The 13,233-nt window shown below is 34.0% G+C and overlaps 1 protein-coding gene across 1 annotated transcript in view; it reads left to right on the forward strand.

The window, feature by feature from the left end:
* LOC149776306 (lymphoid-specific helicase-like) overlaps positions 1–12,921 on the forward strand; it is a 92,219-nt gene extending 79,298 nt beyond the window's left edge. Inside the window, exons 21-22 of the mRNA XM_089942780.1 lie at positions 4,581–4,787; positions 7,467–12,921. Of these exons, the coding sequence (XP_089798906.1) occupies positions 4,581–4,787; positions 7,467–7,630 (371 nt within the window). The 3' untranslated portion in view covers positions 7,631–12,921. The remainder of the gene's footprint in view (positions 1–4,580; positions 4,788–7,466) is intronic.
* The last annotated feature ends 312 nt before the right edge of the window (positions 12,922–13,233 follow it).

Here is a 13,233-nt window from a genome sequence, read left to right on the forward strand (position 1 = left end):
AATGTGAAAATTATCTGCATGAAATTGAGATGAAAATTATTTATTTTCTCCGAAATTGAGAGTATTAAAATCCTTATATTTTCAAGCTGCTGAAAGACAAGATAAAACTATGGCATTTATGAAATTTGACCTGGTATTCGGATTTGCATTGCTAGTCACACGAGTACAAAAATCTCACAACCCACATTTTCAAATGTTGTAGAAACAATAAAACATATTAAATGAAAGTTGTATACTGGTTGTAAAAAAATACAAAAATGAAAGAACACAAAATTCTCCATATTCCTTGAACAACTATGGTTGTTTTGTTACATCACGTGACTACCACGTTGATGTGCTCTCTTGATGAATCTGACTGGTCAGATTGCTGTGGCAGCAACAGATTTCTTGTCGTTCTCGAAATAAATACGTTGAGAATTATATGTTCTTTTTGTTTTTTTAAAAAAAGGTATCTGACTTTCGTTTTATATGAATTTTTGTACAACAACATTAAAATCGAATTTGTTGTTAATATTATGTGATGATTGGACTTATATGCAGTTGTTTGAGATGTGTGACTAGTAATCCAAGTAATCTGGTGAGTACCGGGTCATTCGTCTAGTCTGTCAGTGGATTAAAAACGTAATGATTATAATACTTGCCATTTCTGAGAAAGTAAATAATTTTCCGTCTGATTTCATGCAGGTATAAGTTGTTATTACATTGTTTGAATTTGCTAAGCCTGATGGCATGAGACTATAGTAAAAGTCACACAGGTCATGTAGGCATTCAACACCAACTACGTAAGTAATGGGTGTCAGTTTTTAGATTTTGATTTTGCATACCTTTAAGAGGCAAGTATTCACTTCATTTGGATTCTTAAAGACCCAAATTCCTTTAGAAGGTCATTATTTAGACATTTTTGGATGAAATGAACCTAAAGGTGTGATCCATTACAATCCAGATTGAATGTCACACGCTGTGATGTCACAAGGAAAGCTGCGCACGTTGATAAACATTCTTACTACCCTATATTGTGACGATTCTGCTCAAAGTGATCTTTACTTGACCCAAGTTTAGGACATGGCCACCATTGTAAAATACCATAGAGATCGATTATTTTCATCTGGAAGTTGCTTGATGACAGATAACATGTAGAGTATTCAATAATCGGGATTGAATATACTTTGGTTAATGAAAATTAGTGTTAAAATTTAAAGAATAATTTACATTTCATTTAAAATGAGTAAATGCGCATACATGACTCATGTGACTAATACTGTACCATATGCTACTACTGCACTGTGGCAGCAAATTCTAAATTTTCTATATGCAATTGCTCTGACCCCAACCTGAATATCCAAATGTGAAAAATGACGTGGAATCTTCTGTAGAAACCCGATTATAAAATGGACTGCTGTTCATTTTAAGCCAAATTTTTTGTCCACAAAGTCTAATCTCTGACTTGAACTTTGGTGCGAATCTGTTACACAGTGGCATGTAGAATTCTTAAGAATCAAAGGTTTGAAAGGAAACAAAACTAATTTATGTTCATTATATTGTTTCCACATAGCAACATAATGCAGGTCAGCAAAGTAAAGTTAGAAATTTTATTCTGTAAATTGAAATGACTTTACATTCCAAATTATAGGAATATAGTCAGACTTATTTCATGTGATACATTTTTTGGTTTTGTACATATCTTTTTTGACAGATGTTTTGGAGAGACTTGAAAGAGAAACATCTTTATATTTAGAAAATGCAAATTTTATAATCTAAAATGCATTTTAATTCTGTTCAGTAAGTGTTATCTGTGAACCTTGAAATTTTTTATTTCATCCTGGAAAAACCCTGGAAATGACCTGCAAATTTATCTTTAGAAATTGTGGGAACCGTGTGTTCACCCTTCCCAGTATTTTACTTACTTTTACCAATAATTTTTTTTTTCCCTTTAATTTTCCTGAAATCCCATAATTTCCTGTACTTTTGGTATGAGCAATACCAATAAATGTCTTAAGAAATTGGGAGAAAAGTACATCAGATGATTTATCATGATGGCTACTCTCTGTACAAAAGGTAAAGGAAAAGAAGTAACAGTCCGTTGTCATCCATCATTCAGTGTCCATCCATTAGTACAAGTTTGTTTTCGTTACTTCTCTGAAACTGCTTGGGGGATTGCCTTGAAACTTTAATCTCGCATCTCATGGTCTTGAATGAAATGCTGCTGCTTGAAAATCTTGTTATTGCTACTCCTCCTGAATGGATGACTATATGAACACCGGGTTTTGCTAAAAGATTTTTTATGATGTCTAGATCCTCAGTGAAAATGGTGCTGATCCAGGATTTAATATGGCCACCAGGACAGCCATTTTAAAAATCTTATCACTCCTGAGTGGATGGTTGTATCATTGTCAGGTTTTCACTAAAACACTTAATATGATGTCTAGTTGGTGCTTTAAAGAAATGTCGTCAATATGACATCCACTGCCTTAGCATGGAATTTTCACTAGAAGACTAGTGTCTAGTTGGTCCTAAATAATATTGAGGCCAATCTGACATCTGACTCATTGCAATAAAAAATTATATTGATATGGGCTTTCACCAGTATGGCCACTTCAATAATAATCTTGAAAATCTTGTTATTGCTGAATGAAAATTTATATTGAGAATATATTTTATCTATGCTTTTCTACTAATCGATAGGCAGGGCCCCTAGTGGCCGAGTGGTCTAAAGCGCTCTCCATTAATGGATCACTGCCATCTCACCTCTGTCTGCGCCAGTTCGAGTCTCGGATTCAGTTAATGTGGGTATGTGAGAAAGCTTGCCAGTAGCTTCTCGTGGGTTGTCGTTCTTTCCAGGGATTTCCCAGGTTCTTCCTCCACCATTAATACTGCCCACCATGTATAGCCTATCGTGTGCTGAAAAATAGCGTTAACCTCACAACAACAACAGCTACTAATCAATAGATGTATCAACATGGGGTTTTCAGCAATATTCTTCTTATGATGCAAGTTAATCCTAAATGAAAATGGTGCCAGTCGTACAGTCAGTATAGTTGCCATGATGTCTGTCTTATACATGTCAACTGTTATGCTTTTGGTATAATTATTTCACTTTCTCTCCACCTAATTATATCTTATACTCACCTGTATATGGATTATGCTCTTTAGTTATATTTATATATATAAAAAAAATAATAAAGTGATTAAAAGCTGCCTTTATTATAATCTCTTTAATCCTACTCGTTATATAATTTGGAGAAAATTCTATATTTGTAGATCCTAGACCTACATGTGCTTTTCTTATTTTCAGTTTATAGCAACATTATCTGAAACAATTCCAAGAAAACAGACTGGTTTCTTCATTGTGATCATTTACCTCACTGATTCATTAAATTGATAAAATATTTTGATATCAACCAGTTTATCCTTTCAAAGAAAATGTTGAGCGAAACAGGCTTTATTGATGTTATTTGTGGATGTTATATGACTAAAATTGTGTTAAACAGAAGGGATTATTTGAAATTCAAAACATGTCAGATTAGGAAAAGGACATTATTGCTTTACAGATTTGAAAAGCGGGCTTGAGATGGACAATTGGTCTGAAGCACTAACCATTACCAATCATTGCCTTCTCACATATGTCTGTGTGAGCTGGAGTCTTGGGCTATGGGTATGTAGTATGTGGGTTGATGGTTCTTCTCGGGTTTTTCTGGTTTCTTCCTCCACCATTTATGCTGGCTGCCATGTATAGCCTATCATGCACTTATTGACATTAAATACAAAGCAACAGCAAATTTGAATAAAAGAATATGAGAGTGATGTAATACAGCCCTCTGAGCACATCTTCATGCTCATTGCAGAATTGTGGACTTGACTTCACAGTCATTCAGCAAAAGTTAAACATTTGGATTATTTAAATAATTTGCAAGTATGTTTTATGTTTCTATTCTTGTACTAATTCACAAGGATTTTGCCCATTTGTTTCAAGAATTTAAACCAGCAGCAGACATGGGTTAGTAGCAAAAATAAATGTACAGTTCTCATACAGTGTCCTGTAATTAATGGCATGTTAATTATAGATCACACTTTGTAAGCTCAGATTATGGAATTTTGTCAATAGCAATAATTATGCTTATATCTCTGGTTAGCATGTATGCTGTCTTGAAAATCTTGTTGCAACTTCTACTCTTAAGTGGATAATCAGCATGACATGGCCTTTTCACCAAAAGACTTCTAATGATGTCCACTTTCTCCTAATGAAAATGATGCCAAGCTGACATTCAGCATGCAGAGATGCTGCTAAAGCATGCGATTAGTTACTACCACTCTAGGCATTTTCCTGATCAGACTTTAACTACCACTCGAGAGATTTTTTTATCGGAATTTAATCAGAATTGTTGTATAGGCTTGTGTGAATAATGTGTGTTATTTCAGTTGAGTGAAAGTCAAGGTTATTGGCTACATGTATTTACCAATCAGATCTGATTGCATCTTGGTTTAAATGGTGGTTTAGGGTATGGGGACAGATTTGCTTTGATATTTGTTTCTTAGGAGCAGTCATGCTCTTGCAGATGCATATATTTATTGATATTTTACAGGAAAGTTCACTTCAGGGATGGACAATTTCAACACAGACATAAAAGTTTTGGACCCAGAGGAGTTGATGGCATTGTTGAAGTCACGTGATCATGAGATGGAGGTACGTGGCCAGGAAGGGAATGTGATTTCAGAGGATGAGCTTGAATTACTGCTGGACAGGAGAGACCTGTATGAGAGATTCCAAGAGATAACTGCTGCATTGAAAGGTGAGATTATCTGGTATATTCGAATGTACAGGTGGTTTTGATATCAGACATGCCTTATAAAGAGCAGCTGACAGATATAGTTAGCAGTGCATAATTGGCTTCCTATCTAGATATGTTCTGTCTTTAAGAAAAGATGAATATATAAATTCAAATCAGCTGTGTGCTGGAGAAAGGGAGCAGTCTTGTGTACCAGGTAGTTATAATGTATATGACATTAATTTTGAAATTAAAAAAAAAAAAAATTGGTGTACAATTCTGCAGTGCTGAAAACTTCCTTGGGAGCATTGATTGTTTTACATACGATTTTATTAGATTTTGATAGATGATTAAAAATGCATTGGATAACATTACCAGTGTTCCCAAAAAATCAGCTACCCCAACACTCGGGACCCCTCTAATTTCAGATCGGGTCCTTACTGTATTCTATGGTAGGTGGCTGTAGGGCTTGTTAAAAAATTAATTTGCCTTAGAAAACTTTGATGAAATGCACAAATGGTATTTTCAATCTGTAAACATGCCTGCCACAACAGGGTGCAATCTGAATTAGATCACCTCAGTCATACGTGAAGTCGAGATCTGATTTTAATCCAACTGTAATGTGGTGTGTCATACTGAAAATGTGATTTTGTATTCCCAAACCTTTTGACTTACTTGTGTTTCAAGAAAACACAGTAATGAAAAAATTTTGAAAACTGAAAGAAAAAACCACACCACTTTAATATATGCATATTACTTGTAGCATGTATAAATGGTAAACAGTCATGATTGGATCTGATGTAAAACTATCTCCTTTGGGAAGTTTAAATAATTGGCTGACAGAAGCTAGTGAGATGTGTTTGAAGACTGCAGTCGGTGAGCCCATTGTGCTTATTTGCACAGGTAAAATGAGGAAGTGGAACAACCCAAAATAGATCAATGAAAGATGTACTAGATGAATGCAGGAGAACAAAAGTAATTACATATCCTTGCCTTGAATGAGAATGTTTAAGCCTTTTGTATTATATATTTCTGACAGGTTTGTGAACAGCTGCAATGTTTCTTTAAGTCAGATTTTACTGCATGGTCATTTCAGTTGTCAGAGTTTTGTTCAAGTGTGATGCATTTTTTAAACTAATTTAGGAAGCAATTATCTATTAGTAAAGCTGAAAATAAAAAATTTCAGAACTCTTGGATGACGTTTTATTTTGTGAAGCATGCCAGCCAAATATGGGGGGGGGGCTATTAGGTCTTTGCACACACTGCAAACAACAAATCGATATACATCAACTTGGTTCTGACCAGGATTCGCTCAGAGAATCCAGGAGAGAAGTTTGAGCCCCAGGACCATCCAGCCTTTAGTGTGTAGTGATGAACACTTATGACAATTGCATTACCATCAAACCCCCCATAGAACCCTATAGCATGAACATTTTAATTGTAGCATTTGAAACGTTGTGTGACAAAATAATATTAAATGGGGGGAAATTTTGGGCATGGGGGAAATTGAAATTCAGGCTTGTTGAATTTCAGTCAAGGCTTGTGATTTTTGTTTTTAAGTCACCAGCCCTGGGTCTGTGCCTAAAAAATATTTTTCTTTGAGCACTGATATTACTATCTTAACTCATGCATAGATTTGCCAGGATTTTCTAAGCTTGGCTTGCAGATGAATCTAAAAGACTTGCAGGAATTTCTAAGCCTGACTTGAAGGTAAATGTAAAAGACTTGCATGAATTGCATTTTGCTTGATCCCAATTTAGAGAAATCTTCTGAAGCTTTTGTAAAAGTTTTAATGTAATCCTTTTGTAGTAAATAAGGATATGACCTATAATTGTTGGAGTATCAAATGACATTTATTTTGCAATGGTAGTCTGGGGTCATTTTTAGTGATAATGGGTCATTTAGGCCAGAATACAGAAAATCTGCAATAAAATTATGTCTTAATGTTTCGTTCCACTTTTAAAATTTCTTATCAAAAAAATTAATTTGATCTGTGTCAAAGAAGTGTTTATTCGTTGCTTCTGTGTGAACTGATAAACTGTCTTCAGGCATCAAAGGGAGCAATCAATAGTTGTTTTTGAAAATGGCAGACCAGCTTCATGTGAAGAGAAAACTGGCACAAGTCAAAACGTTGAGTGGTAGCCTTAAGTTTCTAAAGATTTATACAGATATGTGGCCGTTTTGAAAAAAATCTAACAAAGGAGTTCATTATGATCACTGTGGTGTGTGTGAATTGGATTGTTCCAATGCACATGTTTTAGAAGTGGCATAAAAAGACGTGTGCAGATCCCACAAGGAATGGGCCGAAGTAAAAACCATAAATAAATTTCTGTCTTCATTTTGTAAAGCACATTGTCTGACAGTGAGGAAATGTACATTATCCGTAATGAAGGGATGATAAGTGAGCTTTTTGCAAAGTTAAACTTGCCATTGAAAACAGCTGTCTCAGAACACCAGGATTTGAAGAAAACGTTACTGGACATCAAAATCACAACAGGGAAGGTAAACATGGTGGCATAGTAGAGTGTTATAATTAGTCTCTCTGTCCAGCTCACAACGGTTGAGCTTTGCATTGTCACTTTAAAAGTACTGTGCTATGGAATTCATATTCCATGAACACATTTCTAGTTAGTAAATAATTGCTTCAACTACATCACTCCATTTTTTCTTTTTTTGTCAGTAAAAATGCTTCTTTTGTACTAGGAAATCTGAGCAGTCCAGTGAAGAAGAAGAAAGTGAGCCCAGTGCCTCCTGTCTCATCAGAAGTTTCGAGTTTATTCAAGGTGCTCCAGGTGGTGGAGGGTCGAACTTTTGATCCAACAAGGAAGAAGGAAGAGGAAATGGAGGATGATATTACATTATGGTGATCACTGTAAAAATGCCTTCTATTACAGTGTTCGAACCAAGTAGTGTTAGGTTTTCCAGTAGTGTGTACAAGATATGACACTTGAATTTTACTCATCATTAGCTCACGTTCCGAGTTCCTCATTTTTTAACAGCTTGTATGATTCCTGCCTGCATATCAAATTTATAGCATTTCAACACGCACTGCAAACTGTTATTTTTGTTTGAAGTTGGAGCCTAAAATTGATAAGAAATTTTTCAAATAGTTATTATGATACCCTGTGCACTGTTTTTCACAGTAATAGGTTTATGCATCAGTTTTCTGAATTTCTGAAGCTGATATTTTCTTGGTGAAATTAAACTGATGGTTTGAAACTTTAACTATGATAAATGGTGTATATTTTTGCAAGCCATTTATTTCTTGCATGGATACATTTCACTTATGACGATTATTAAAATGTTTGAAAAATGATTGTCATGTGATCATAGTTTAGTTTGTAATAGGAAAGGAACAAAAATATTCATAATACAGCATTTAAGTGAAAAAAATATAAACTCCACCTTTGTGGAGCAATGCATGGGCAATGCTTCAGATTTGACAGAAATGCCAACAATTCCAATTTTAGCAGAATATTTCCTTATTTTAAGCTGAATTTACACCATTACTATGATTTGTATCAGATTCCAGTTCACAGAAACTTTTATACATGTGAATCACAACTTGAATACTGATCTAGATATCTGAAATGCTTAATAATGTTTAATTAAACATTGTCTGAAAGCGTACCTGAGTTTGCATTGCAAAAGCAATTTAATATTTACCAGTACGAAATCAAATTGGCTTAGTGCCCTGATTCACTTGGAAAAATTGAAGAAAGATGTCTGAATGATCAGTTGAAAAGAATACTTGGGCCAGGAAAGATAACTGAAGAAACATATTTTAAATCCCCCCTCCCGTTTTAATTATTTTGGTTTACTGCTTAAAAGAAATGGATAAAATAAATACGAAGTATGCTGATGTGTATGTTCAGATTCCAAATTTAAGCTCTACTTGTTATAGACCAGAAAAGCCTATGAGATGACCTTTTTATTTTCATTCTAGCATTCAGCAGTCTGTTAGCACAAATATGCTACTGCTTCTGCTTCTTAGCTTGAGTATTATCTCATGATGCCTAATACACACCCACCCCTGAATGACAGTGGTGCTGCTCAGACATCCAGGATGCCTATTGTGAAGGCCATCTTTAATATCTGATTATACCTGGTTTGGCCAGCACAGCTGCAATTTTGAAAATCTTGCTATTGCAAAAATAATAATATCCAAGATGGTTTCAGTACTCAACAGTTCAGTGATGAATTCCAGTATTGTCTAGATTCAGTTGAGCATCAGTCCATTTGAGGGTTTTTTGTTTAAAGCTGAAACTCCTATCTCATATCAGTAGTGGTTGATGTGTCTATATTTAATACATCACAACTATCCTATTTTAACTGTTCTTTCTTTAGTTAAATGTTCCGCATTAATCGCACTGTTGCAAGCTATACATGTTTTATGCACTGTTTCTGCTTAAATGTACAAGCTCAAAGATCACTAACCCATGTTATGTACAGGTTTTATGTATTGTGCAATTAAACTGAACATGGTGCTTAATCTGTTTTAGAGATTTTATTACCATTGTGTTCAGCCTAAAATATTTTTACTGGGATGGAGTAGAACAAATTTTCCTTTTTTATAACATGTAACCCAGAAATTGTGAAGTAATTTTCAAAGGAAATCCATATCCATCTCAGTTTGATGCCATTATATTTGAGCTTCACATTTTTTTAATATATGTCACCATTTTCCCCATCATAGAAATGGATTAATCTATAAATTATACATTGAAGGGAAGAAGGCGAAAGAATGGGAGAGAATGTTGCCTGTGGTATTTACAAACATATATGTGTGTGAATAGTGAATATAATGATGGTTTATTTGACCATTCATTGAACAGCAGAACTTCAAAAAAAGAGTACTGTTGTAATCTGGCTTCCTCGTTGGGCTGGCCACCTAGATAATACCTTGTTCAGTTTTTGAAAGCTTCACCCTATTTGTATGTGAGTTACATTCTTAAAATATTGTATTGTTTGATCCTTTCTTTTTCCATCTTTTAAAACATGTTTAATAACTGGTTTGCTGTTATTTACATTTTCCTGTATTAGCCAATTACGTCACAGAATACATGTTTTGGATTACAAGTCAGTTTTATAATGGCAGACATTGTAGGAGTTCAGATAGTTCCAAATTTATGAACTGGCGTTGAATAAATTTGAGAAATGTGTTTGTTTCATAATAGCTTCAGTGAGTGATTGGTTGAGGTTGAACAATAAATAGAAAGAAGTGAGATTTTTCTTGCCTTTTAAGCATTGTAACATAACAGCCCAATTTCCACAGGAATGTAATTGATTATAAACATTTGTATTTGTGAAAATGAACATGTATGTTAACATCATCAATAAAGATGAAAAAATTGGAGGGGAAATTGAGATGTAGCTTTCCTAATTTTAACTACTGTAAAATCTAGTTTAATGTTAGTAATAAATAAATGCTGTTGCTTTTAAGTTGCTTTTTCTTACATTTGTGGAAATTTTGAAATTGCCCCCATTCATGTAATAAAATTCCAACTTCCTATTCTAGTATCAAAGATGCATCTGGCATTTTAGATACAGGTTTCTATATAGTTTGAGTGTTTACACTTGCAGTCCATAATATAATTATTCACTTTTTATGATCTCTTCTGATTTTTTAGGCATTGTTATTCTGTTGTGTCAGCAGTGCCCTTTACTTAATGATACAGTAAACCCGTAATTGTTCATAAATGTGTCATAATTTCAGACCTACAAGCCATTACGATTTGTGCACGTCTTACTGAAATGACCCATAAATTAATGGAATAATAGCAACAATTATGACAATACGATCATTGTTTTCAAATCTGGAAATTGTCTTGTACTTGCATGATCTGGTTCTGGGTTTCATATTAGGTTTAGTGGAGTTTGTTATGGGATCTGTGACCTTTACAATAGTTTCGCGAATGCTCCAAACTGCCAATATTTTTCAAGCAAAACATCTGCATGATCAAATGCATGCTGATAACATTTTCTAGAAGTAGCGTCCAGTTTAAAAATAAATAAAATATTTGAAGATGAAGGGACATTAAGCCTCCTAGAACAGTTAAACAACATTGAAGTATCAAAAGGATTGTAAAGATTCACAAGGAAAAAGTAGGAAAGGCAACAATTAATTTATTAGAAATCGTGTTGATTTGAGTATGTCATCACCACCTGAAATTAAAGAAACTTTAAAGGAAAAAAACAAATCTAAAGATTATTTAAAGTTGAGAGAGTTGGCAAGAATCCTTTGAGATCCATAGGTCTTGGAACTGCAGTTTCTGAAGGTGTACTGGAAATAAATAAGGTTTAATTGTACTTTACAAACTTTAGTACTTAAACATAATGTTGGCCATTACTGCATTAGTCTCACATCTCACTCCTGAACCTTTTAAATGCATGTTTCCCTGTTGACAATAGCAGCACATTAAATTTCTTTACACCATATTGATAATTGGTCTATTTGCAAAGGTCTTGCTATAGTTGGCAGTCAATATTTCAATACATTTTGGGTGTTTCCAGATGCTTGGGTATTTGTGGTCTTCCCATTTATTTTTCAAATTTATTTTGGTTACCAACTCATTCTTCTACATATAGTTTTGAAATCTCCAGTTTCATGATCCAGTGACTGCCTATATGTTGGAAACTTTAGACCGTTAAGTGGGTATAACTGGTGGAGGAAGAACCACCAACCCACGAGAAGCTACTGGCAGGTTTTCTCACATATCCACATTAGCATGTAATTATGTAGAAAATAGTATCAGAAAAACTATATTTGCAAGTTTTTTCTCTTGTATTTTCTGTTTGCTATAAAGATACTGGAGAGCCTGTATGCATTTATTTTCTGAAAATGCTTAATTTTCAAATTTATGTGATCATTCTGATTTTACTATATCGACCAAAGGGCATAATTATGAGGAAAAGGGGTAGTTTATTAAGGTTTTGTCGTGAAATAAGATGAGTGCTTTTCTACACCTGTTTGGCTTGAACTCGTGCAATCATACTTGTTTTATTTCCTTGCATCCTCGAAGAACTTCAGGATATAGTGTATGTTGAATAGTTTTGTTGAGTATCAATGTTATTTTCTCATCGTTTGACCCACACACTGCAAAAAGAAAAATCTGTGTTATCATGCTTGTATTTTTAGTACTATTACTATTATTATTGTTATTCAATTTAATGTTATTATTCAGATCTTAAGTAGAGTATTATATTATAATTTTGTCCATCCATTAGCATGTTTGTCAATAGCTTTGTAATGCTTGAAGAAATTTTATGAACTTTTGCCCAAGCATCCTCAAGGCGAAGAGACTGTGTTGTATAGCATAGTTAGTACCCCATCCTCAAGGTGAAGAGACTGTGTTGCATAGCATAGTTAGTACCCCATCCTCACGGTGAAGATCATGACAAGCAAATTCATTTATTTGGAGTTCAACTTCTCACCTCTGAAGATATTTTAATGAAACTTGGTGCGTGCACACACACGCACACGGTGTGCATCAAATACCATAACTATGCCTGCTCTATCAAGTTCAAGGGTCACAGCAAGGGTATATAATTTTTATCCTTGTCTAGGACCAAACTTTTGTAACACTAAAAATATTCTAATGTATCCATGACCATCATGATTAGATGGTGAGTCATGTAACAAAGTTAAGGTCACAACAAGGGTAAATTGAAATCCCTCCTTATCAATATTACAGTAGTAATGTTCCTGGTTGAAAGGTTGTGTTCATTTTATGGGGTGTGGGAAAAAATTACATGACTGGGTCAAGATTTACAATAGTGTGTTCAGGAAAAATCACATGACCGGTTCCATTGTAAGATCAGAATTTTTACTGTAATTAGTAGCCACTATCAAGAAAACGATTTTGTAATGAAATTGATTTAGAATAGATAAACAAATCATAGTTTTGTAAGAAAGTATAAATGCATGTTACAGTATTATTAAAAAGAAGAATGTTTATATTTATGATATTTGTTAGAGTTGGTGATGGTGTAGAATTAGTTCTTTAGTCTGCTTAGATATTTAATACCTCATTTAAACTTTAGTTGAAACGAGAATGACATATATGAAACAATTGTGACTAGTGTTGATCTCTGTTTTATTTCAGAAGTTATAAAGAAATACGTAATAGAGATTTTTAAGAATAAAATTATGATCACATTTTTAGTCATTTATTTTTTATTATACGTCCCTCATGATAGCATGATACTATTGGATTTAAAATTAAATAGTAGCATCTTTAAGTGTAGCTGTTGAACATGAAAAAATGCAATGACTGTTAGTAAAAACTGCTTGACCTAATTTGGTTAAGTTTGACTGGGATGTGAACGGAGTTACTTTTCCCACCCCTTTCCAACCACAGACGTAACAACTCTGTTATGTCTTAGAAAGATGAGACTTTTTATTTTATCAGCTGTGCTGGTCATTGATCAGAAAAGCTTATGGAATAGTGACTAGTCCTAACTCCTTGGA

Source organism: Sinohyriopsis cumingii, chromosome 18 (genome assembly GCF_028554795.1).
Source record: "Sinohyriopsis cumingii isolate HCF-2022 chromosome 18, ASM2855479v2, whole genome shotgun sequence".
Classification (NCBI taxonomy): domain Eukaryota; kingdom Metazoa; phylum Mollusca; class Bivalvia; order Unionida; family Unionidae; genus Sinohyriopsis; species Sinohyriopsis cumingii.